Raw genomic sequence first — 26,074 nt, forward strand, 5'->3', positions numbered from 1 at the left:
AAAATTGAACATTTATGCCATGTAGGCTAACCAAGCGGAATATGAGCTGTGTTTGCCTGGTTTCACTATGGCAGTGGAGAGGGTTATATAACATAGGTTGGGTTTGAGAATGGGAAAAGGAAAACTAGTTGGGGATCCACTCAAGTACCCATTCCCACGCCAATCTGTCTGTCCTGCAACTTCTGCACTTCCATAATGAAGCCAAATGCTAATAGGCCTTTCTCACGGGGGCGACTTGACGCAAGATGTAACCAGAGTGAAGTGGTCGTGGTCTAGCACGATATCACACAATATAACGGGGGTAGATAAAGAGTTCCCACGGTACTCGGCATTTCTGTTATTTGTGCGAGTGACTTGTCCGTCTCCCGAGCTTTCCCGTTAAATCTTGAATGAACATTGTGAACTGTCAAGTGTAATAAAATCATCACGTGGCACAAATGATGTCACTTTTTTTTTCACACACTATAAATATCCTCCCTTGGTTGAATTGGCTCATTTGGAGACATGCCTATACTAAGTAGTTTCGAGTACAGGATGGTGGTTTTTTTCATTGACGCGCTGTATGCAGCAGCCCACTATGTGCATCGAGGACGCTTGCGTGAAGGCAGAAGGGTGAGATTAATTAAAAAGAGGAATTAAGAGGTAGCCGACCACAGGAACACTACTGCATGTTAGCAGAAATGCATAGCAAATAAGCTGACTTTCTAGTGTTGTCCTCTGAAAAGTGCTTCCTATAAGATGTTCGTCTGCAAAACCTGCCATTTAGCACATTGCATTGTCCGTTTTAATGCCTGAGTTTGGGCTTGTTGTGGAGGTTAATTAATATAATGTGTTTAAAATAATCTAGCGTGCCTCATTTGTTGATTTTCGTGTTTGCGAGGCTCTTTTATAGACAAATGTTTGGTGTGATGCACCTTCTCTCAATATGCGCAAGTCGTCTTTTTATATTGTCAAATAGGAATAAAGACTTTGTCTCACATTTACCATGCTGATTGGCTTATTTTATTTTCTACCGAGAGGTGAAACTTTCAAACGTTTAAATTGCTCATCAATTGATGGACCTGAACACTCAAAAATGAAAATAAATGAAAATGTGATTATATCACCTCCCTTCAACTATTTTGTGTTTCAGCATGAGAGGGATTATAACATTAGAGACATTCATCTTGTAGTGATGTGTTAATGAAGAATTGCAGACATCAAGCTGATAGTAAAAAATATATGTATTGAACAATGAGGTAAACAAGCACTGACAATCAAACTGCTGAGGTAAAAGCTTTATCACACTTCAGGCTATCATAAAATGTGGAGCCACCAGCAGAAAAAAAGTAATGCCCAAGAGGAAAAGACACACATATTAACATACAGACATTTATAAAGGACTCTAGATGTCACACCAAATGTTGAGTGGCCAACAACTAAAATAAACTAAAACGCAAACGGTTACTTAAACACCACATAAATAATTCTCACCGTCCGAGGGTTAACTGGAGTCATTGAAGTCAGCGAAACAATCTCCCCTTCTTGAAATGGTGTTTGTGCACGGCCCTCTCCGTAAACAAAATGCAAAGGTGAATTTCTAGCAGGCTGCTGCTCTGTAAACATCAGTGGTGATGGTGAGTGTCTCTAGAAGGAAATTAAGTACATGTGAAAATTTTCTCACGGACCATAAAATTGCGGGATCTTTCATTAAAGTCCCTTTTAAACATTTGAGTTCTTTTCTTGAATCTCATTAAGATAACTCATGAATAAGTTGTCCATATGCGGATGCAAATCTTTATTTTTTAAATTCAATCCCACAAAACACAATTGTTTACCTGTTCAGCACGGAATGGTGTATGTGCTCCCATTGCACGCGGCAATCCATATGTCCTATCTGTATACTGTATACAATGAGGTGGGACGTCCTCGATGGACACATGTTCCATTGGCGATATTGAGAACACCTTTTTTACTCACCTTCTGTCCCCTCTGTCCAGCTTCCGGGTTTACCGTTCGCAGGAGTTCCCACGGTAACCGCAAGAGTTATTATGGATATCGCACGGATATTGCACTGGCCACTACGTTCATAAAATGTTGCAATGCTCAACCACAAGTGTACAAGTCACTCTTGGAGAAATTCAAGCTTGCTTGAATTTTCTCCCGAGTCAACAAGTTACACGATTACCTGCCGTTAGCACCACGGTGGTCCATGAATGCCGTACTGTTATCGCACGAGGTTCCCACGATGTTAAACTCTGGTTACCTCTTGCGTCAAGTCGCCCCGTGAGAAAGGGGTTTAACTGGTAAGACTCTTGTTCCGTTTGGGTATCCTACAGCTCAGCAGCATGTTCATACTTTGTGACTAAATCTGGCAACAAATCCTGAGCAAAAACCAGGACTTCCACACAAGAATAAATAACGTTCCAACCGGCATCCATGGTTACTTGCTGAGAATGAGATGTTAGCCCGAATATTGCAGAGGCCTTTACAATAAGCATAGTTTTATTTAGCCATTTTCAAAGTATTTACAGCAGTTTTTCACTTCAAATCTCGTATTTTGTAAATATGTGGATATGAAATGCAAGCTGCGATCCGTGATAACCAGATCTAATGGTTTGGTTTTGTGACTCGTCTTTATATCTATTTTTCTCCATATTTCAATAGACGATAGGTGCAGGAGTAGGCCTTTCGGCTCTTCAAGCCAGCACCGCCATTCAATGTGATCATGGCTGATCATCCCCAGTCAGTACCCTGTTCCTGCCTTCTCACCATATCCCTTGACCACTATTTTTAAGAGCCCTATCTAGCTCTCTCTTGAAAGCATCCAGAGAACCTGCCTCCACCACCCTCTGAGGCAGTGAATTCCACAGACTCACCACTCTCTGTGAGAAAAAGTGTTTCCTCGTCTCCGTTCTAAATGGCTTACTCCTTATTCTTAAACTGTGGCCCCTGGTTCTGGACTCCCCCAACATCGGGACCATGTTTCCTGCCTCTAGAGTGTCCAAACCCTTAACAATCTTAGATGTTTCAATGAGATGCCTTCTCATCCTTCTAAACTCCAGAGTGTACAAGCCCAGCTGCTCCATTCTCTCAGCATATGACAGTCCGGGAATTAATCTTGTAAACCTACGCTGCACTCCCTCAATAGTAAGAATATCCTTCCTCAAATTAGGGGACCAAAACTGCACACAATACTTCAGGTGTGGTCTCACTAGTGCTCTGTACAACTGCAGAAGGACCTCTTTGCTCCTATATTAGATTCCTCTTGTTATAAAGGCCAACATGCCATTTGCTTTCTTCACTGCCTGCTGTACCTGCATGCCTACTTTCATAGACTAATGAACAAGGACCCCCAGATCCCGGTGTACCTCCTTTTTTGCCAACTTGACGCTATTTAGATAGTAATCTGCCTTCCTGTTTTTGGTACCAAAGTGGATAACCTCACATTTATCCGCATTAAACTTCATCTGCCATGCATCTGCCCACTCCCCCAACTTGTCCATGTCACCCTGCATTCTCATAGCATCCTCCTCGGTTCACATTGCCACCCAGCTTTGTGTCATCTACAAACTTGCTAATGTTACTTTGAATCCCTTCATCCAAATCATTGACGCATATTGTAAATAGCTGCGGTCCCAGCACCGAGCCTTGCGGTATCCCACTAGTCACTGCCTGCCATTCTGAAAGGGACCCGTTAATCCCTACTCTTTGTTTCCTGTCTGCCAACCACTTCTCTATCCATGTCAGCACTCTACCCCCAATACCATGTGCTCTAATTTTGCCCACTAAGCTCCTATGTGGGACCTTATCAAATGCTTTCTGATAGTCCAGATACACTACATCCACTGGCTCTCCCTTGTCCATTTTCCTAGTTACATCTTCAAAAAATTCCAGTTCATTTCCAATAAACATTATTAACAAAAGCCAATTGGGATCGAAAATGCAGAGGATAACCAGATCTAATGATTTTGAAGTCTCTTTTTTGCTTATTTGTCTGATGGGCTAGCTCAACAACAAAATTACTAAAACCATATGCCAGTGAGGGAGACATTCTTTGCAAACATCAGTGCCCATTGGATTTTCTCCAGGCATTTTATGAGTCTGACTCACGCAGTAAAGTTCATGCTTGCATTAATATGTCTTCACGTGGTATTGATTTTCACCTTTTTACTTGCTGCGCACTCTTACACAGTTTCAAACGGCAAACAACATTACAGACACGTTCAAGAGATAATTTGTGAATTAGGACACCATTTCCCTCCTTGAATATGTGATCCATGCTAAACTGGATCACAGTTTATAAAGTTTAAGCTGCGATCTAGTTTAAGATGGGTAACATTTTCAACTCGATAAATTCCAAGAATGCTGTTAAAAATCCTTGTAATTATCCAATTGAAAGAGTCCCAGAGCCATTTTTCCTCGCCACCAGCTTCCTATTACAGTATCCTAGTGATGTTGTATTATTTAATGGGTTTTTTTGTGATTGGATGCTCAAATTCAAACATCATCCCCAAATGACCTAATAAATGTATCCAAAGCTTGGTTCCAAACCTCAAAATGCTTGTTTTAATTAGTTGTACAGGTGCACAACCTTTTATCCGAAAGCCTTGGGACCAGACACTTTTCGTAATTCAGAATTTGTCGGTCTTGGGAATGGAATTTTTTTAGCGTAGACTTTAATGGCTGGCTCAGTGGTAGAGTGTTCGGCTCATATCCGCAAGGTCGCGAGTTTGCGCCTTGATCCAGGCAGTTACTCGGTCGTGAGTTTGAGTCTTCAATGTCGTTTTTTCTTGCAGAATAAATGTTTGTATGAAATGCAGTGTAGGAGAGGTGTACTGACTGTGTGGGCAGAACTTTGGAAGTGATTGCCCACCAGTCTAAAAAGCCGCTGTGTCTCCCTGTCCCTGGGATAGCAGGGGGCGATCAAACAGCACAATACCCCCCTCCCCCTCCAACTCCAGAGGAATCCGCTCCCCGATGGGCCGCTACGGCGACAAGTGGCAGTTTGCCCACAGCCCGAGCTGCGTCACCCCAAGAACACCTTGCACACCATCAGCTTCTGCCCCTACGTGTTCCTCTGGAGTTGGAGCGGGGCTGGGCTGGAGTTGCTGCTGGCTGTCGGTCTCTAGGATCTCCGTGCTTGCAGTGGGCCTGGGGGTCGCTGTCCCGTTGGTCCTGACGTCTCCGGCCACCCCCCTGGACTGGAGCTGAGACTGGGAACTGTACCGCCCTTGCCCCCTCCCTCTGCAACTGCAAACAACCCCACTCTCCTGCAAGGGCGGTACAGTTCCCGGAGGATGGCAGGTGGCCGGAGACGTCAGGACCAACAGGAACCCGCTTCCCGATGGGCCCCTACGACGCCCCGAGCTGCGCTCCGTCATCCGCAACCCAGGTTCCTCTGTAGTTGGAGCGGGGCTGGGCTGCTGTTGGCTGTGGGTCTCTGGGTTCTCCGTGTTTGCGGTGGGCCTGGTGGTCGACGTCCAATTGGTCCTGACGTCTCCGGTGACTGCACTGACCTGCTGGCAGCCATCGCCGACTTGAAGACAGTGCAAAGCCCCCGCGCCGGTGCAATGAGCGGGGAGCTGGAGAGGGGAGGGAAGGGGTCACACACATGGCCGGGGAGCAGAGGGGTGTAGATGGGGTGAAACTGAAGGGAGCGACAATCTGCTGCTGCCTACACTGTGTATCGTGTCTACCGTGGGAACTTTTTAACTTAGCGGGCAGGCAGCAGCATATTGTCAATTATTAACCCTCCCGCGCAATATACCCTCACCTTCTCTTTTATGAATGGGGATTTAGTTCCCCTTTCTTCCAGGACCGACCGGAGGTTCCGCTGTCACCTCTGCGGGCCGCCCTCGGTGAACGTCCTGTCTCCCTGTCCCTGGAATAGTAGGGGGCGATCAAACAGCACAATACCCCCCTCCCCCTCCAACTCCAGAGGAATCCGCTCCCCGATGGGCCGCTATGGCGACAAGTGGCAATTCGCCCACAGCCCGAGCTGCGCCACCCCAAGAACAAGACGTTATTCTTGCACACCATCAGCTTCTGCCCATACGGGGAGCGTGTTCTTCTGGAGTTGGAACGGGGCTGGGCTGGAGTTGCTGATCTGGGATCTCCGTGCTTGCAGTGGGCCTGGGGGTCGGTGTTCCGTTGGTCCTGACGTCTCCGGTGACTGGCACTGTGCTGCTAGCATCGCGACGTGAAGACAGTACAAAGCCCCCGCGCCGGTGCAATGAGCGGGGAGCTGGAGAGGGGAGGGAAGGGGTCACACACATGGCCGGGAAGCGGAGGGGTGTAGGTGGGGTGAAACTGAAGGGAGCGACAATCTACTGCTGCCTGCACGCTGTTAAAAAGTTCCCACGCAAGACTCACGATACACTGTGTATCGTGAGTCTAGCTGGCAGGTAGCAGCATATTGTCAATTATTAACCCTCCCGCGCAATATACCCTCATCTTCTCTTTTATGAATGGGGATTTAGTTTCCCTTTCTTCAAGGACCGACCAGAGGTTCCGCTGTCACCTCTGCGGGCCGCCCTCGGTGAACGTTTTCAAGGACCGAAAAAATGTCGCTATTCGGAGGTTTTCGTTATTTGGATCGTCGGATAAAAGGTTGTGCACCTGTACTGTCATTTTTATGTAATTATGTATTGATCCAGTTGGTTCTTTCAATTTATTTTCACATTGTGTTGAATAAGCAAGTTCGGTATCTCGATAAACACAAGGAATCATGGGGTATGTCAAAGGTCATTCGGGATTTAAAAAAACGAGCGCAGCGTTGTATAAACTGTATAAATTGCTAACTATTCAACCAAGGAATTAATCTAGAATTCTGTCAACTCAATAGCTTCCTTTCTTGTTCTGCTTCACACACTTACCCAGTCCCAGTTCCAGTTCAGTTCATTAATCTGCAATTATGAGATAGACATAGAAAATAGGTGCTGGAGTAGGCCATTCGGCCCTTCGAGCCTGCACCGCCATTCAATATGATCATGGCTGATCATCCAACTCGGTATCCCATCCCTGCCTTCTCTCCATACCCCCTGATCCCTTTAGCCACAAGGGCCACATCTAACACCCTCTTAAATATAGCCAATGAACTGGCCTCAACTACCTTCTGTGGCAGAGAATTCCACAGATTCACCACTGTCTGTGTAAAAAATGTGTTAAAAAAGATATTCAAAAAGTTAAAGAATTTATTATTTTAATTTAACCCTTAATGTGTTTACAGTACAATACCGTTTATTTGTCATTCGAACCTCACATGAAGTTCAAACAAAACTTGGTTTCTGCAGTCATAAGAAAAGAACCAAGACACACACCAACACAATATACACAAACATCCATCACAGTGAATCTCCTCCTCACTGTGATGGAAGGCAAAGTCTTGTCTCTCCCCTGCTCTCCATTCCTCTCCCAAAGTCAAAGTCCCCGGCGGGCACTAGCAAGTTCCACGGCAACTTGAAGCCGCACCGGGCGATGTAAGGCCCCGCTCCGGGTCCCGATGTTGGAGCCCCCCAGCGGGCGCTAGCAAGTCCGCGGCCATTTAAAGCCGCGCCGGGCAATGTAAGGCCCCGCTCCAGGTCACTTTCAACCCTGCAATTCGAGCGGGAGAAGTCGCCGTTGCCAGTGCCCCGCAAAGCGGTCTCCCACCGGGGACCCGCGAGCTCCCGACGTCACCATCCACCGGAAATAAGAAAATATTATTTGTGTTCGAAACATTTTCTTATCTTTATTCATAATTTATGTTTAAAAATATATTTAATCTGAGGCAGGCAGCGACTATATCAGTGTGATGTGGGCTGATGCCTTACCTACAGGTGGTGTGAATGTACCGTTAAGGCAAAAATTTATCTCAGAGGAAAACCGAGTACAGGGTTGGCCCTGTGATGAAGCTGCCAATCCGATATAAGACATTTAACTGCGAAATGTCTGCCCTTTAGTATTGGATAAATTTAGTGGACTTCCAAGTTTGAGTGCTGCTCCTAGTATGCGGTGGTTGCGGTGCGGTTCCCCCAGTAATCTCGCCCAGTGCACGTTGACTGGCACAGTTCGCCAGCCCTTGTTAGCAGAGGCTCTTTGTGCAGATGTTACCTGAAGGCCAAAGGTTTTGTGGAGGTTTTGCGTTATGATCGGGCACGCTGCGAGCTAGCGAGAGGGCTGTCAGATCAGAGCAGCCCAGGTTGCCGTGTTTACAGAAGGGTGGATTTTAATGGGTCATTATTAAACTGTATTAAAATGAATACGCAGGTCCATACATCCGGCTGGCGAGAATGTTTATCCCGAATGACCCATAACCTGGGCATACGCATTTGTAATACAGAACTCGCTTTATTATCTCTTATGAACTAATAACTTTTTTGTTATTGCTAGAAATACTTGACTTGACTTGAAGTTAGTAAATTTTATTTTTGCAGCTATTTGATTTTTGCAATCTCGTACACCAGGATTTTGAAAGGTACTTTTACAAACAATTGGTAATCTAAAATAATTTTGATAGTTGTGCATTGAGCTAGCAAGGGACTGGCATTGATATATTGAGGAATGCAAGCGGAAAAAATGTAATAATATTTGCATATTTTGCTCTTCAAAAATTGAATTAAATTTTTTTTAATGTTGATTTTTTTTTTTATCACTAAGTTCAAACTTCTTAGGCACTTTGCTTAAATCATGTTACTGAACATTAAACATTTTAAAGCCGTCTCAACTTGTGTTGCAAGAGCTAGACTATTTTATATTTATTTTGAAGCTTGTAAAGTAGTTGAAGAAATGAAAAAGGAGGCATACATCAGATTAGTCAGTCGGGATCAAGCACATCCCTACGAGCTTTAGAAGGCATTTAGGACGAAAGAACATAAAATGAATTTTGTGGGCACGGCAAAGAAAATCCTAAGAGATTCTACAGGCACATTAATAATGAAAGAGTGGTTATGGAAAGAAGGGGTCCCCTTAAATATCAGCATGTCTTTGTAGAGCCATGACAAATGGGGGAAGATAATAAATGAATAATTTTTATCCAGTTTGACCGAGAAGATGATATTGGAAGTGAAGGAATTGAGGTGTACGAGTTGTGATGTCTTGGATCATACACAAAATAACCAGAGGAGATATGATGGATAATCCCCAAGGCCTGCTCCTTGTGGGAAGCTAGGAAGGAAGTTGTGGAGGCCCTTGGAGAGATATTTGCATCCTTTCAGCATCAGGTAATGTCCCGGAAGACTAGAGTGTAGGCCAGTCAGCTTGACATCAGGTGGTGGGAAAGTTGTTGGAGAAGATTCCAAGGGACAGGATCCATCAGCATTTGGATAGGCATGGACTGATTAAAGTTGGTCACCATGACTTTGGTAAATTTATTCACATCCCTAATAGAGTTTTTTGAAAGGGTCACCAAGAGGGTTGATGAGGTCAGGGCAATGGACCTTGTCTAAATGACATCAGTAATGTCCTACAGGGAAGGGTAGTGTGGAAGGCAAGGGAGCATGGAATCCAGTGTGAGCTTACAGATTGGATTCAAATTGGGCTTGGAGGAAAGAAGTGAAAGATAGTTGTCAAGGATTATTTTTCTGATAGGAAGCCTGTGACCAGTAGATTGCTGCAAGAGTCTGTCCTGGGACCACTGTTGTTTGTTATATTAGTTAATTACCCGGATGACAATGTAGGTAACATTGTTACCACATTTGCAGACAACACCAAAATTGATGGTGCAATAAAGGGCCTGTCCCACTGCTCGACCTAATTCGCGAGTTTAGAAGAGTTTGCCCTTGACTCGTACTCGCAGCATGGTTGACACAAAGTCCTAGGAGGTCTTTGTAACTCTCCTTCATGCTCGAATGTAGTCCCCGCGTACTCGAGGCCTCAGCTAGGTAGCGCCGTTTTTTTCAACTTGCTGAAAAATGCAGGCGAGTAAAAAAAGGTCGTCATGGAAGAAATCTATATTTTTTACTGGTAGGTTTAGTCGAGGTAGGTCATAGTACGTAATGCTTTTGTAGCTAATCGAAGGCAATCGAAGGTAAAGCACGGTGAGAAAAAAAAGGTAAGTAAACTGACCGGTAATGTAAAATGCCCGCTAAACTTTATTAAAAGTTGTCTAGCTTCTTAAAAGTGTCTCCACTCCTTCTACCCCCCCCCCGTGCTCTCTAAAGGACTGTGCCAGCCGTCTTTTACCTTATGTTCATCGCGGGTGTGAATTTCAGACAGCGCTCCCCCGCTTTCCCGTGCCCCCGCCTTTGCAGTGTGTGTGTGTCTGTGTGCGCAGACGGTCGATCCGGCTCACAGTTTCATCACTATCGGTCGATTCAGCTCGAGGTTTTTCAGGAGAGTGCACTTGAGCTTGAAGGTCGAAGCCAGTCGCTGATAAGTCCCATTAGTGGGTCAGGTCCTTAAGAAGAACATTATGTTTACAACCGGATCTCGATTATTTGGTGGGCCAAGGAATGGCAAATGTAATTTTAACACTGACAAGGATGAGGTGTTGCATTTTGGTATGTCAAATCAGGGTAAGACCTAGATCGTATCGTATCGTAAATCAGGGTAAGACCTACACGTTAAATGGTAGAGCCTTGAGAGTATTACAGGACAGATATCTGAGAATGCAGGGGCATGGTTCCTACAAATTTGGAATTCCAGTGGACAATGTAGTGAAGAAGGCATTTGGCACATTTGCCTTCAATGGGAATGGTAACACATACAAATGTTGGGACATCATGATGCAATTTGTTTGAAGAAAGGTCCCAACCCGAAATGTCACCTATCTAGGTGACACCTGACAGGAGCCCCCTCATCTACTTCCTCTTCACCTACGACTGCACACCTGTACATGGTACTAACACCATCATCAAGTATGCAGATGATACAACGGTGATTGGCCTCATCAGCATCAACGATGAGTCGGCCTATAGGGAGGAGGTCCAGCTCCTAGCAGCATGGTGCGCTGACAACAACCTGGCCCTTAACTCCAAGAAGACCAAGGAGCTCATTGTAGACTTCAGGAAGTCTAGGGGCAGCATGCACACCCCCATCCACATCAACGGGACGGAGGTTTCCAGCTTCAGGTTCCTGGGGGTCAACATCTCCGATGACCTCTCTTGGACCCACAATACCTCAACTCTGGTCAAGAAGGCTCACCAGCGTCTCTTCTTCCTGAGGAGACTGAAGAAGGTCCATCTGTCTCCTCAGATTCTGGTGAACTTCTACCGCTACCATCGAGAGCACCATCGATATGGTATGGCAACTGCTCTGTCTCCGACCGGAAAGCACTGCAGAGGGTGGTGAAAATTGCCCAACGCATCACCGGTTCCTCGCTCCCCTCCATTGAGTCTGTCCAAAGCAAGCGTTGTCTGTGAAGGCCGCTCTGCATCGCCAAGGACTGCTCTCACCCCAACCATGGACTGTTTACCCTCCTACCTTCCGGGAGGCGCTACAGGTCTCTCCGTTGCCGGGCCAGCAGGTCCAGGAACAGCTTCTTCCCTGCGGCTGTCACAATACTCAACAATGTACCTCGGTGACTGCCAATCAATCACCCCCCCCCCCCCCCCCCCCCCCGACACTCCACCCACAGGAAAAACACTATGACTTTATGCATGTAAATAGATTTATTTATTGAAATCATATTCTATGTCGCTCTCCAGCGAGATGCTAACTGCATTTTGTTGTCTCTGTACTGTACACTGACAATGAAAATTAATGTTGAATCTGAATCTGAATCTAAATCTGAGGTGAAATGTCACCTGTCACTAGATTTTTCTACAGAGATGTTGCTTGATCCGCTGAGTTACTCCAGCATCTTTGGTATAAACGAGCATCTGCATGATGTATTGTTTGTAGGTTTATTGGCTTTTATTGCCTCTATTATGTAGCAAGTGGATGCAAAAGTGGGATAACGTGGAACTAATTTGAATAGGTGATTGATGGTTGGCATGGACTCAGTGGGCTGAAAGACATATTTCCATAAGGTTTCTTTCAACTTTTTCAGCCAGAGGGTAGTTAGTGTCTGGAAGGAGCTACCAGAGGAAGTTATGGAACCAGATACTATTACGAAAATTGTATTTGGATACATATAAGGTAGGATGGGTTTAGAGGGCTATAGACCAAGTGCAGGCAACTGGGACTAGCCCAGAACACCAACTTGATTGGCATGGGCAAGGTAGGATGAATCACCTGTCCTGTGCTGTACAGCTCAATGACTAGAGATCAGATGACACCAAGCTTGGGTTTTAAAGTCATGAATATGTTTACGTTATTAAGAATCAGATTTTAAATAAATAGTTTACATTATTTGGATCTCAGAAGGAAAATAGTTAATTAAGGATATTGCAAAGGCAGGGATCAAATAAATAGACAATAGACAATAGATGCAGGAGTAGGCCATTCGGCCCCGAGCCAGCACCGCCATTCAATGTGATCATGGTTGATCATCCCCAATCAGTACCCCATTCCTGCCTTCTCCCCCATATCCCCTGACTCCGCTATTTTTAAGAGCCCTATCTAGCTCTCTCTTGAAAGCATCCAGAGCACCTGCCTCCACCACCCTCTGAGGCAGAGAATTCCACAGACTCACCACTCTCTGACAGAAAAAGTGTTTCCTCGTCTCCGTTCTAAATGGCTTACTCCTTATTCTTAAACTGTTCTGGACTCCCCCAACATCGGGAACATGTTTCCTGCCTCTTGCGTGTCCGAACCCTTAACAATCTTATTTGTTTCAATGAGATCCCCTCTCATCCATCTAAACTCCAGAGTGTATAAGCCCAGCTGCTCCATTCTCTCAGCATATGACAGTCTCATCATCCCGGGAATTAACCTTGTAAACCTACGCTGCATTCCCTCAATAGCAAGAATATCCTTCCTCAAATTAGGGGACCAAAACTGCACACAATACTCCAGGTGTAGTCTCACTAGGGCTCTGTACAGCTGCAGAAGGACCTCTTTGCTCCTATATTCGATTACTCTTGTTATAAAGGCCAAAATGCCATTCGCTTTCTTCACTGCCTGCTGTACCTGCATGCTTACTTTCATAGATTGATGAACAAGGACCTCCAGATCCCGTTGTACTTCCCCTTTTTCCAACTTGACGCTATTTAGATAGTAACCTGCCTTCCTGTTTTTGCTACCAGTGGATAACCTCACATTTATCCGCATTAAACGTCTTCTGCCACACATCAAAAGTTGAAAGAAAATGGAAGGATCCAGACTTCAGGATGGCCTCATGGAATTGGGACTCATGTCTACTGGTTCTATGAAAGGTGTTATGACAGGAAAGAACTATGACAGAAATCTGCACTGCCACAAGACGATGGTGGAGGCTCCTTCTTGATGAATTCCTGGTGGGAAAAGATGCTGTGCTGAGGAATACCAGAGGAATCAAAGAGCATCTTTCAAGAGCTAATCCGATCATCAACAAGAGCTAATCCGATCGTCAACAAAGTAGGCACTTGCTGAAGTTATGGCCAATGCAGATCTCAACTCATTGATGGAGTCGTATGAGAGCTTCAAAGCTGATGTTCGAAAAGGATCACTCGGGAAGACTGCACAATTTTGGTTGTCGTACATGGATTCTGTGTGGATTGTTCTCTCATTGAAAGAGTCTGTGAAAGAGAACAACTTTCCGTTGCACTTGCGCTGTCTGTTTCTTATGCCCGATCTCTTCTTTACCTTTACTCCCGCTATCTGACCTACCTTGCTGCAGGGTTCTTGGCAAACATCGAAGAATCACATCCTGATCCCCTGGCTTTCCTCGAAAGAGGTGCCCATCAGCGTCGCTAGGTTGTTCATACCAGGAAACCAATGTGCTGTTGACAAAACGGTTGAGGAGACGATCATGAAGCATGACAATTCTCGAGGTGGTGCTAGTGGTGTTGGGCTCTCTGGCATCTTGGAGAATCACAGTGCTTATCAGAGATGGGTTTGAACTTCAACAGAAAGGGCACAATTTCTCTCTGAACTCTCAGCCTCGCAGACATGACTTCTGGAATGGAATGCTATTTATTGTCATTCAAACCTAGGTTTGAACGAAATTACATTTACTACAGTTTTTTACATTACAAAAAAAAACCAAGACCCACACTTAACACAGTGTACCTAATCATCCATCCCAGTGTGTCTCCAACACCTCCTCACTGTGATGGAAGGCAAAGTCTGGTACCAATTGCGGAAGCAAACACAGAGATCAACAACCAACAATCAGCCTATTGTGTAACATCCTGTACTGAACCTGAATTCCACCAGCTTGACTTAAATAATCTGATCTGAACTGAGATAAGGAACAGTGAGGAATGTGTAAAGAAAACCATTGATGCTGTAAAGAGCTTCCTGAATCCTTTTGACGTAGATGACAAGACTGGGTTGTATGTACTCTCTTCTGGTGCACGTGTTCCGTTGAAGTGGAGAAATATGTCATAATGGTACTTACCACAGGAAAAGAACAGAAAGAGAAGTTCATTAGAGAGCGACTTGAGAAAAAGACAGCATTCTCTGAACCCATCAAGAATCTGAAGCTCAAAACCATGGCAGAAACAAAGAAAAGAGTGAAGCTGAAAACATCTGAACAAAAGGTTATAGAGTACAAGCAACAAGGAGATATTGCTTTTCAACTGATGGTCAAAGCACAAAGTTCTGGCAGTCAACTCAATCTACGGGAGATTATGAAGTACTCTCTGACACCTGTACCCTACTCCATTGGTACATCAGACAACTTATTTGCAAAGACTGATAAATTCAAGAGTCTACACTACATATTGAAAGATATAGACAACTTACAACCTCTTGCTAGTAACAAGACATTGATAGTGGAAGATGGCAATGCTGCATTCTCCTATCTCAAAGAGATTCCTGCAAACTTCAAAGAGATTGGCATAAAAATCTTCAATGTTTTGTCACCTAATGATATTGTCTTCAGTACCGATATGTACAAACCAGATTCAGTGGTCAAGTGAACAGACACAGCGTGTGTGCGGAGAAGTGAATAATCAAAGGAGGAAAGACCAAAAAACCAAGAGATTGGAAGCAGTTCTTGACCAATGATGAGAACAAGAAACAGCTCATTGAACTTCTTCAAGATGTGTTGAGTGAGCATGACATGGCAAAGAGGCTGCATGGATCTTCATTAAGGACGGAGAGGCCACACTTCTTACTTCTCGGAATGGGTAAGAGACACTGCAGTCTGAGATTCAACCCCTGAAGTCAAGCCAAGAAAAAAAACAGACTTGCGAGGCAGCCTGTACTGCAACTATGGCAAAGAGCAAGGATATGACCACGTACAAGTCAGAAGTCCAGACAGCGATATCTTTTTCATATTGCTTCACTATGCAAACTATTGTCTATTGTCTATTGTCAAACAGCTTTCAAGACACCATAGTGTTCTTTGACACAGGGAGAGGCAACAGGCAAAGGCTAATAGATGTCACCCATTTTGCAAAACAGTCCTCCTCAGAATACTGCTCAGCATTACATGGACTGCATGCATTCTCAGGCTGTGACTCAACAAGTGCCTTCAAAGGAATTGGCAAAGTCAAGCCAATCAAACTGATGCAACAGCAAAACAAATTGGTGAAACCTCTGGCAGAGCTTGGTGATTTTTATAGTTTAATATGATATGGCCCTAATTTAGTGGATTTTCTATGTAGCTTTACTAAGAAACAGACTCAATTACAAGTACCAAATTCACAGACCCCAAGAAAGAGGGCAAAGTTTGAAAAAACACAATTTTGACATATATTGAAATAAGGGTTAAAAAAACCCAGTCCAAATTAGTTTTTTTCTTGGGAACATCATTTTTCCGACAGAAGAGATGCCAATGAACAAAATTACACCCAAGAAGCAGGATCAAAGAAGTAGGTTCACGGTAGGACCCTCTGGCCCACGGACTATGTTTCAAAATGGAGCTAACTGTGCTGTAGATAATGAATGTAGTTTTAAATACTTCACTGAAATTGTGCTCTTTTTGTTCTGCATTCTGAAAGACAGTGTTTTTGTGAGCATGGAAAGTTCTGTGGTGGCAGAACAGTAAGCTGTTTTTGTGCAAGCAGTATATCTTGAGTTAGTATTGTATTCAAGGCAGGCTATAAACCTAAATTTAGTCACTGATTGTTTTGTAATGCTTACCTTTAGATCAGCGGGATGAAGATGCAATTACCTAGTGGGGTTGAGAAGTTAGTATCTTTAATTGGTTATTCTTATTCCGCATTTTATTGGTACAAATTGAATTATGTAATTGAATAATAATAATTCACAAACAATTGAATAAAAAAATCTAGCACTCTAATCTTATAGGATTTAGGCCAAAACATGGGGGGGAAATGTAATACCATTGATAATATTCTTCTGTAGTCAGTTGAACGGCACAGAAATGGCCTTTGGTGTGCATGCAAGTCATTACACTTATCTATACGAATTCCACTTAACTGCATTTGAATCGTAAGCCTTATAAACCTGGGTGATTTGCGTGCTTGCGCAGATGCTTCTTAAATACAGTTGAGAGGACCTGCCTTCATCACCTCAGATAGCGCATGACGATTACAGTCACGCTGTGCGTGGTGGCAGGGCAAAATCCCCCTCTGATCTCCTCATACTTCTTCCTTGTACCTATCCTCTCTTTTAGACTCCCGCATCAAGGGAAACAGATTCTCACTATCTACCTTGTCAATGTCCCATATAATTTGATATACCTCTATCAGGTCATCCCTCTGGCTCCTCTGGTTCAGGGCCCAGCCTATCCAGTGTCCTCTTATAACTGGATTAACAACTTGATTTTTTTTATTGGTAGTCATGTAAGGAAAGTTTTTGATACATTGGCCTTCAACATTTAGGGTATCGAGTACAGAAGTTGGGACATTATGTTAAAATTATACAAGGCATGGGTGAGGCTATACTTGGATAATTGTGTCCAGTTTTGGTCACCCTGCTGTAGGAAGGATGTCTGAAAAGTGTGCATAAAATATTTATGAGGATGTTCCGATGTTGGGCCTTAGTCAAATGTAGGCACAGCTCACAGCCATATACACTGAGGGCAAAGGATTATTGATGTATAAGAATATAGAAAATAAGGTCTCCAACACAGTACTAAGAATATATGGGACACATCATGGGAGCATGGGCATGCTTCTTCATGTTGCTAGAGATGTACACTGGGATTATTCGGATGCCATTGATAAGTGAACTGTATTATCAACAAATTGCTAAATCCTAAATCCGTGTGAGATGTCGTTGCATCCAAACTTGATATGCAAGACTTGTACCCATATCTGGAAAACAACATTGGGAAAGAACTGTCCAATTCTAGAAATTTAAAGGCGAATTTCCCATTTAAATGCAAATTATTCCTTCAAATATGGAACTGTGCAATCCACCTTCATTTGCCACCCTCCTGTAGCACCAACACATGGCAGCTAATTACTCTGAAAGTGCCAAACATGGGACTGTTGAAAACCTACCAACTAATGAAAGCTATCCATTCTATCAAGAGATACATGACTGAACATTGTGAAGCACAGCAACAAAGTACATGCATCTATATGTTGTCATCCACAATTCTGCAGAACTTATGCCCCTGTCCCACTTAGGAAACCTGAACAGAAACCTCTGGTGACCTTGCGCGCCACCCAAGCTTTCCATGAGGTTCCCGGAGGTTTTGGTCACTCTCCCTAATGGTCGAAAGTGGTTTCCACGTGGTCGAGGCTTCTTCTATGTTCCTTCGATTATTTCAACAAAATCGAAACGGGCTAGACTAAAAATAGGTTTCCATTTGTTCAAAGCCATTGGGGTCGTTATTTACTTACAGGCAGTCGAAGGCAATCTCCTTCGCTGACCGGCCATTTTGATTAGCTCATTGGAGTTTCACGACCCAGATGGACCCACCGGAAGGTAAAATGCCCGCTAACTTTATTAAACTTCTTAAAACTATCTCCACTCCTTCTCCTCTCTCCCCCTTCTCTCCCCCCCTTTCTCTCCCCCCCTCTCCCCCCTTCTCTCTTTCCCTCCCCCCTTCTCTCTCTCCCCCCCTTCTCTCTCCCCCCCTTCTCTCTCCCCCCCTTCTCTCTCCTCCCCCCCCTCTCTCTCTCCCCCCCCTCTCTCTTCCCCCCCCCCTCTCTCACCCTCCCCTCTCTCTCCTCCCGCTCTCTCCTCCCTCTCTCTCTCTCCCCCTTCTCTCTCTCTGTCCTTACCTTTCTCCCCCCTTCTCTCTCTCTCTCTCTCTTCTCTCTCTCTCCCCCCTTCTCTCTCCCGCCCCCTTCTCTCTCCGCCCCCTTTCTCTCTCCGCCCCCTTCTCTCTCCGCCCCCTTTCTCTCTCCCCCCCCTTCTCTCTCCCCCCTTCTCGCCCCCTCTCTCTCCCCCCCTTCTCTCTCCCCCTCCTCTCTCTCTCCCCCCCCTTCTCTCCCCCCCCTTCTTCTCCTCCCCCCCCCCCCCCTCTCCCCCCCCCCCCCCCCCTTCTCTCCCCCCCCCCCCCCCTTCTCTCCCCCCCCCCCCCCCTTCTCCCCCCCCTCCCCTTCTCTTCCCACCCCCCTCCCACAACATTTAACTATATCAACTATAGCAACATTTAAAAGACATTTGGACAAGTACATGGATAGGAGAGGTGTAGATGGATATGGCCAAATACAGGCAGGTTGGATTAGTGGAGATGGGGCACCTTGGTTGGTATGAGCAAACTGGGCCAAAGAGTCTGTTTCTGTGTGGTCCCAATCTTTGTCATGCCTTGCATTACTGTCCCCCTCATTTATAGACTAATCACAATTACCACTTTATGGCACCGCCTATAAACATACTGGCACTGCATCATAGAATCAGACAGTACAGAAATAGACCCTGTTTAAGAGGGAACTTCAGATGCTGGAGAATCGAAGGTTACACAAAAAAGCTGGAGAAACTCAGCGGGTGCAGCAGCATCTATGGAGCGAAGGAAATAGGCAACGTTTCGGGCCGAAACCCTTCTTCAGACGGGTTTCTGAAGAAGGGTTTCGGCCCGAAACGTTGCCTATTTCCTTCGCTCCATAGATGCTGCTGCACCCGCTGAGTTTCTCCAGCTTTTTTGTGTAACCCCAGAAATAGACCCTGTCAGCCTGTTTCATCCATATTGGCCATGTTTGCTTTCTATGCTGACCCCATTTGCCTATTAGGCCTGTATCCCTTTTCTTTTCTCCTAGTACCTTTCCAAATGCCTTTTCAATGTTATAATTGTATCCGCGTCTGTAAGCTCCTCTGGTGGCTTGTTCCAGGTAACCGTCCTGCAATTATTATTTCCAAACTTCTGCCTTGCCATAATTTCTAGCGCATATCCTGATTTCACCTGCCTCTTGTCAAATGTTTCATTAAATTTAATTTTTTGTCATCAAAGATCACACCCTCATTTATGATTGGAACCCACTGCCCAAAAATAGGTTGTTGCCCAGTAAATTGAAAGTAAAATCTCTTGCATTCGTCAATATCTCCAGATTAAAAAAAAGACGCAATATTAAACTACTCTGTTCGTTGTTTTAAATCCTTCTGCGCAGTACCCTGCATCATCCTTCTTGGGATTCAATTATTTTCTGTCTGTGACTCATTATGGTTTTCCTGTGTGCTTTTGTCTTTTGACCATGAGTCATTTTATAATCCATAAAAATATCCCCTAGAGTGCTGGAAATAATAATTGAATGAAGCAGTTTGGCTCCTTGTGAGTGAGCTCTGCCCCACTGCCCCCCTCCCCCCCCCCCCCCCCCCTCATTTGGAGTTGCATAAAAAGCACAATCAGAAGCAACTTATCAATCATTCAAAATAAACAAGGAACTGCAGATGCTAGTTTACAGAATTTCTGAAGAACTTGAATAAGTGTCATTTTGCGACCTTCGGCAGACTGAAATCCAAAATCCCTCTGTACATCAATGCTGTTAAGGGTCATTGCCATGAACAGTATATTTTTTCCCTTGCATTCAATCTCCCAAAGTACAATCCCTTACATTTACTCAGATTTAACGTCATCTGCTGAACATTGCCATAGCTGATCTATATCCTGCTGTATACTTTGATAGCCTTCCTCACTGTCTACAAATCCACTCTAGCACAAGTACTTTGTGTTTTAATTGTAATTTGGTGTCATCTGCAAACTTATTTATCAAATCCCATCTACATTTATGTACAGGTTGTGTATATATACAAACACCAGCCAGAATAACACCCATCCCACACACCCCTCACTAAGCCAGTTCTGAATCCAGACGATTTGCGGTAACTGACCCAGTTACCGCAAATCCTATGCATATTAATCTTCTGGATCAGTCTATCATGATGGACTTTTTCAAATGCCTTTGTAAAATTCATGCAGATAGATACAAAATGCTAGAGTAATACAGCGGATCAGGTAGCATCTGCTGAGAAAATGGACTGAAAAATAGACCCTCGTCTATTTTCTCCAGAGATGCTGCCTGACCCGTTACTGAAACATTTTGTGTCTATCTTTGGATTAAACCAGCATCTGTGCTCCCTTGTCATCACATATCCATTGCTCTGCCCTCATTGGTCACTTTTAATCACCTCCTCAAAATATTAAGGCCCAGTCTCACGATGCGGGTTTACCCAAGAGCTCTCCCGAGTTTAAAAAAAAAAATCAAACTCGTGTTACTTTGTCACGAGTATATTTTTACTCTGGACATTTTTCACACTGTTGAAAAAACTTCACGTGTTTCCGCGTTTCCCGAGTACCTGCCGTTAGCATTACGAGCCGCTACGAGACATCCATGAGTTCCGACATACCCGCTACGTACATTCTACGTACTTACCACGAGTTTGATTTTTTTTAAACTCGGGAGAGCTCTTGGGTAAACCCGCATCGTAGGACAGGGCCTTTAGTAAGACATGACCTGCTATTACAAAGTCATGCTGGCTAATCCTAATTCCATTCTCTTCCAAATACTAGAAATCCTATCCTGATAAATACAAAATCTTCCCCACCAATGACACGAGGCTTGCCACCCTCTAATTTCCTGCATCCTTTGTACTTCCATTCTTAAACAAAGGAACAACATTGGCTCCTCTTCTGTGCTGTGGAACCTCGCCTGTAGCTAGAGAAAGTAGAAAGATCTTCATCAAGTTTCCTGCATTTTCCTCTCTTGCCTCCCATTAACCTGGGTTAGATCAATCAGACCCTGGAGATTTATCCACCTTAATCCTCTTCAAGAACCCCCAACACTTCCTCCTTCATTTAGTTTAGAGATACAGCGGGGAAACTAGCCCTTCGGCCCACTGAAAGCCCTTCCTTAGAAGGAAACTAGCCCTTCGGCCCTTCTTTAGAAGATTGAGGAGATTTGCTATGTTGATGAATAATACTCCAATTTCTACAATTGTGCAGTAGAGCATATTCACTAGTTGCATCACAGCTGGGTTCGGCTACACACACGCCCAGGAATGAAGGAGATTACAAAAAATGGTGGACACTGTCTTGTCCATTGACGTGCTGACCATCTCATCATCAAAGGGGTCTATAGGAGGTGCTTCCTTAAAAAGGCAGCTAGTTTCATCAAAGACCTACACCTGCCTAGCCACATTCCCATTTGATTCCTTCCATCTGGGGAAGAAAGTATAGGAGTCATGAAAACCGTGACCACCAGGTTCAAGAATAGCTTCTTACCCACAACCTTCAGACTGTTGAATACTGCGCAACACTAACCTCAACTATGAACTATGGAATGACTTTCAAACAAGGGACTTTGGGATTTTTGTACTAGTATTGGTGTATTAATTTATTGATTTTCTTTTATTATGTATGATCTATGAGTATTGTGTTTACAGGCCTATTATGCTGCTGCGTTAAGAATTGCATTGTTCTGTTGTCAGTACACATGACATTTAAAGACTCTTGACTTTTGAATTAGATGACCTCCTACTATCAAACAATCAAACTATATTCCTAGTTCTACATCCCCATCAGTAGGACTGCATCCTCTCAGAATTTAACCCATCAAACCTCAGAATATTATATAATTCAGCATAATTCCTTCTGTTGCATCTAAATTCATGTGTACGGGCTAAACCAGCTCAAACTTTTCTGATAATACAACTCGTTTATCTAATTTATCTCAATTATTAAACCTTCTTAACTCCAAGGCAAGCATGTCCACTGTGGTTGAAAAAAACTTCCTCACAAAACGCTCAGCCACCTTAGTCATTCCTTGATATTAATTTGAGTTTCTGTGTGGTTTCAAGATATATATTTTACATGTCTATTATTTTGGGAATCTTTGTCTCATGCTGAATTTTAGTTTTTGGGACATATTTCATATACCATGTTTACTTCATAGCAGTGTTCAAGAAATGCATTATAGTTCTACATTATGATGATATTAAGTGTGGAAGATCAATGTTATGATCAAGACAATATTTGTGAAATAACATAAAGTAGATTGATATACTGAAGCAAATGTGACAAAAAGAAAGAGATATTGGATATGACTAAAACTTTCATGAGCAAAGTTTATCAACTTTGTTCAAATTTTGGTTTTAACTGGGTTTTAACTGGGGACACGATACAGAACGACAATAGTTAGAATCAAAAGTTTGTTTTATTCAGATTGTCTTCAATTATTTTACCCTGATGGTAACTTTAGTCTTAGTTGCAACATCCTGGGAGTATATTCGGTAGCGAGTCAAAAGGCTGCTGGTGCTTAAGTGCAGTGCTACGGTGACAATATAAAAGTTTGAATGTAGATGAAATATTAAATGGTATCATCCTCCTTGTCGGATGAGTTTCACATTTATATCTTTCCGCACTCCCTTTATCTTTTGAATCAAAGAAAATTCTTTGAACGTGTAAAATATTTTTACATGTTGCAGTTTTTTAAATGTGTATATATAGTTTAGCCAGTTTGCATAATGCAAGATCTCCACAGTTAACATAATTGATCAAATAAAAGTTATTTTATGTACAGAACAATATTAGTCTGAATACCCAGTGAACAACTTGCAATTAAAAAAAATACACAACCTCAATATCACATCTGATAAACAATTCCTTCAATGTTGCCCTGGCATAGTAAAAGGATTTGAGTATAGGAGCAGGGAGGTTCTACTGCAGTTGTACAGGGTATTGGTGAGACCACACCTGGAGTATTGCGTACAGTTTTGGTCTCCAAATCTGAGGAAAGACATTCTTGCCATAGAGGGAGTACAAAGAAGGTTCACCAGACTGATTCCTGGGATGTCAGGACTTTCATATGAAGAAAGACTGGATAGACTCGGCTTGTACTCGCTAGAATTTAGGAGATTTAGGGGTATCTTATAGAAACTTACAAAATTCTTAAGGGGTTCGACAGGCTAGATGCAGGAAGATTGTTCCCGATGTTGGGGAAGTCCAGGACAAGGGGTCACAGTTTAAGGATAAAAGGGAAATCCTTTAGGACCGAGATGAGAAAAACATTTTTCACACAGAAAGTGGTGAATCTCTGGAACTCTCTGCCACAGAAGGTAGTTGAGGCCAGTTCATTGGCTATATTTAAGAGTGAGTTAGATGTGGCCCTTGTGGCTAAAGGGATCAGGGGGTATGGAGAGAAGGCAGGTACAGGATACTGAGTTGGATGATCAGCCGTGATCGTATTGAATGGTGGTGCAGGCTCGAAAGGCCAAATGGCCTACTCCTGCACCTATTCTCTATATTTTTACATGTTTCTATGTTGCATCATCTGATTAAAATAAATGAATGCTCAAGACCAAGGTGAGGATCTTAATTCTGTGCTGTGCAGTATATCAGGCACAGTTTCGTCTTTATAGGATAGGAAGGGTTTAAAGGGATATGGGACAAATGGGACTCGCCTAGTATGCCAACTTAGCATTTGGCACTGAATCCTTGTTTCTATATGTTGTGTTACAAGGGGAATCTTTATATTTTTCCCGCTGCTAGGCAAGTCGCCTAAAGTCAGCCAATTGCTGTGATATTAAGTTGATGGATGAGTGCCAACTGTACTGTGGAAAAATTCAAACAGAACCAGCTACAATGAAGTGTTTTGATTGAATAAGTAAAAGAAAACGGTTTCCACTGGCAGGAGGAATAAAAACCACAGGAGAAACTTAAGGCAATTGGCAAAGGCTTCAGGGAAAGTTTGGAAGTTTTTGGAAATGGGAAGGATTGATTTGGAATGCTTGCCTGTATGATTTAGTATTTTTCAAACGCACATTTTTGAAATTGAACGTTTGCAAGTGTAGGGGGGGGGGAGAATAGAGGAATTTTAAAAACAGGAATTTATTGCATAGTTAGTTCTTCCAGAATTACCGCAAGCACAGTGGACAAAATGGCCTTTAGCGCTGTAAAAATCTGCAAATTGTGCAGACGACTGGAATTGGAATAGAATACTGCATACTGCAATTTTGGAAGACATCAGTGTTTCTCTTTTAACAGTGAGTGATGTGGTAAAAAATATTTTGTAACGTCACCAAGATACAATAGACATTTCTTAAAATTATTTTTCCTCTCATTTTAGGATGCAGAGAAGAGAACTCCTTTGCATGCTGCTGCTTATCTAGGAGATGCTGAAATTATTGAACTACTTATTTTATCAGGTATTTTTGGACTTTACCATTTACTCCAGTATTTTGTTAAGATCTTTTACTGATATTGCAGCAGGAGAACATAACAGCTTCAGAAGATGCTATTTAGGACTTTTTATTTTGAAAAGTTAGTCGATGGAGCCTTCAGTTCTAAAGAGTCATTTTCTAGTTAAGTAAGATCACCGACCCCATGGGCTTGAAATCTGCAGACCATGGCACCGTAAAAAGTTATCTATGAATTTCATGCCAGGTCTGAGCTGGCTCGAGCCTCATTGAGGCCTTAAAGGACTGTTATGGGCAAAATTCCTAGCTTGACTGGGAACTACACATCTGCAAATGGAGAATATTGTTTGGGGATTCAGATAAATATATGACCTGATTCTAAAGTTTGCTCAAAACTGGAAAATGGTTCTCTGAGCAAGAGGGTTCAACCAATTTTTAATTTGTGAATTTGTGCTACATTATGGACTCTAATTGGCACTTGGTACTAAAATATTGCTGACTGGTTACTGTGAAACGTTTTATTTTTAGCTTTTGGTAATTTTTTGCATTTCGAAGTTTGCGATGTTAAATATTCTTCAAGGTATACTCTATATAGTGTTTTTTCAACTGTTTATCAAAAGGGGAATGAGGTTTGTGACTTTTAAGTAGGCCTATCAACAACTGCACTGGTATCCTGCCATTGTCATGGAGGCCAGGAGAAATGTAATTTTAGTTTTTAAAAAAGGTAGAGAACAAATCATCTCACTTGCTTGACTGCCAACTTGTCAGGTTGCTAGCAAAATGCAACCACATTCTTTAGGTTCATTCAGGTAAAGGGCACATTAGTGCTTACCCAAGTAGAGCATAGTACATAACAACCTATTTTAGAGCTGATTCACTTCGTACTTTAATTTCTAACAAAGCATCCTGAGTTCTTGGTGATTCCTCTTCTTGTTAGCTATGTAATTGTTCACTGCTTTTCACAAAAGGGTGTGGCAGGACTGAAAGGCTTTAATCTAATCCATTTTTTGTAGGATTGCTTACATCGAACTGTTGACCTATTTTGGGTATTTAGTATGCACGAATCCCTGTATTGTGAATTTGACAATTTGGCACCATGCTTTTGGTACACTAGGCACTACACCCACCTTGCTCTTCTCCATTCAATGAACCATGGTACGTCCCCTGGCTTGACATTAGTGGTAGGATGAGAATTTTGTCAAGCCTCTGGATTAAGGGTTGTCATGGGATACAGATTTGCTGTTACTAATGACCCATTCCACATGTATTTCCACTACTAGGCTTGTTCAGAATATTCCTTATTAAACACAGTGATGATGAATATGATGGGTATCGATGATGAAGGTTATCCCTATTTTGAAGATGGATTTTGACTCTACAGATACTATGCAGTGGTCGCTTCCACATATGCTGCAGCAGATTAATACTTCTGATGCAAATTTAGAGTCTGGCAGCTATATTAAGGGTAATGTTTCACTTGTTTCCCAGGTCAAATGCTGATTTCAAGGCGCAGGCCATCCTCGCGTTATGGACACCCGGATATACAAACTAACTCCCATAATATTATTAAATTTAGAAGTTCGATTTACACACA

The 26,074-nt window shown here is 43.2% G+C and overlaps 1 protein-coding gene across 1 annotated transcript in view; it reads left to right on the top strand.

The window, feature by feature from the left end:
- ankrd28b (ankyrin repeat domain 28b) overlaps positions 1-26,074 on the top strand; it is a 139,954-nt gene that overhangs the window by 11,332 nt on the left and 102,548 nt on the right. The window contains 1 exon segment of the mRNA XM_055656704.1: positions 24,411-24,489. Coding sequence (XP_055512679.1) covers positions 24,411-24,489 — 79 coding nt within the window.

The sequence above is a fragment of the Leucoraja erinacea genome, chromosome 2 (assembly GCF_028641065.1).
Source record: "Leucoraja erinacea ecotype New England chromosome 2, Leri_hhj_1, whole genome shotgun sequence".
Taxonomy (NCBI): domain Eukaryota; kingdom Metazoa; phylum Chordata; class Chondrichthyes; order Rajiformes; family Rajidae; genus Leucoraja; species Leucoraja erinaceus.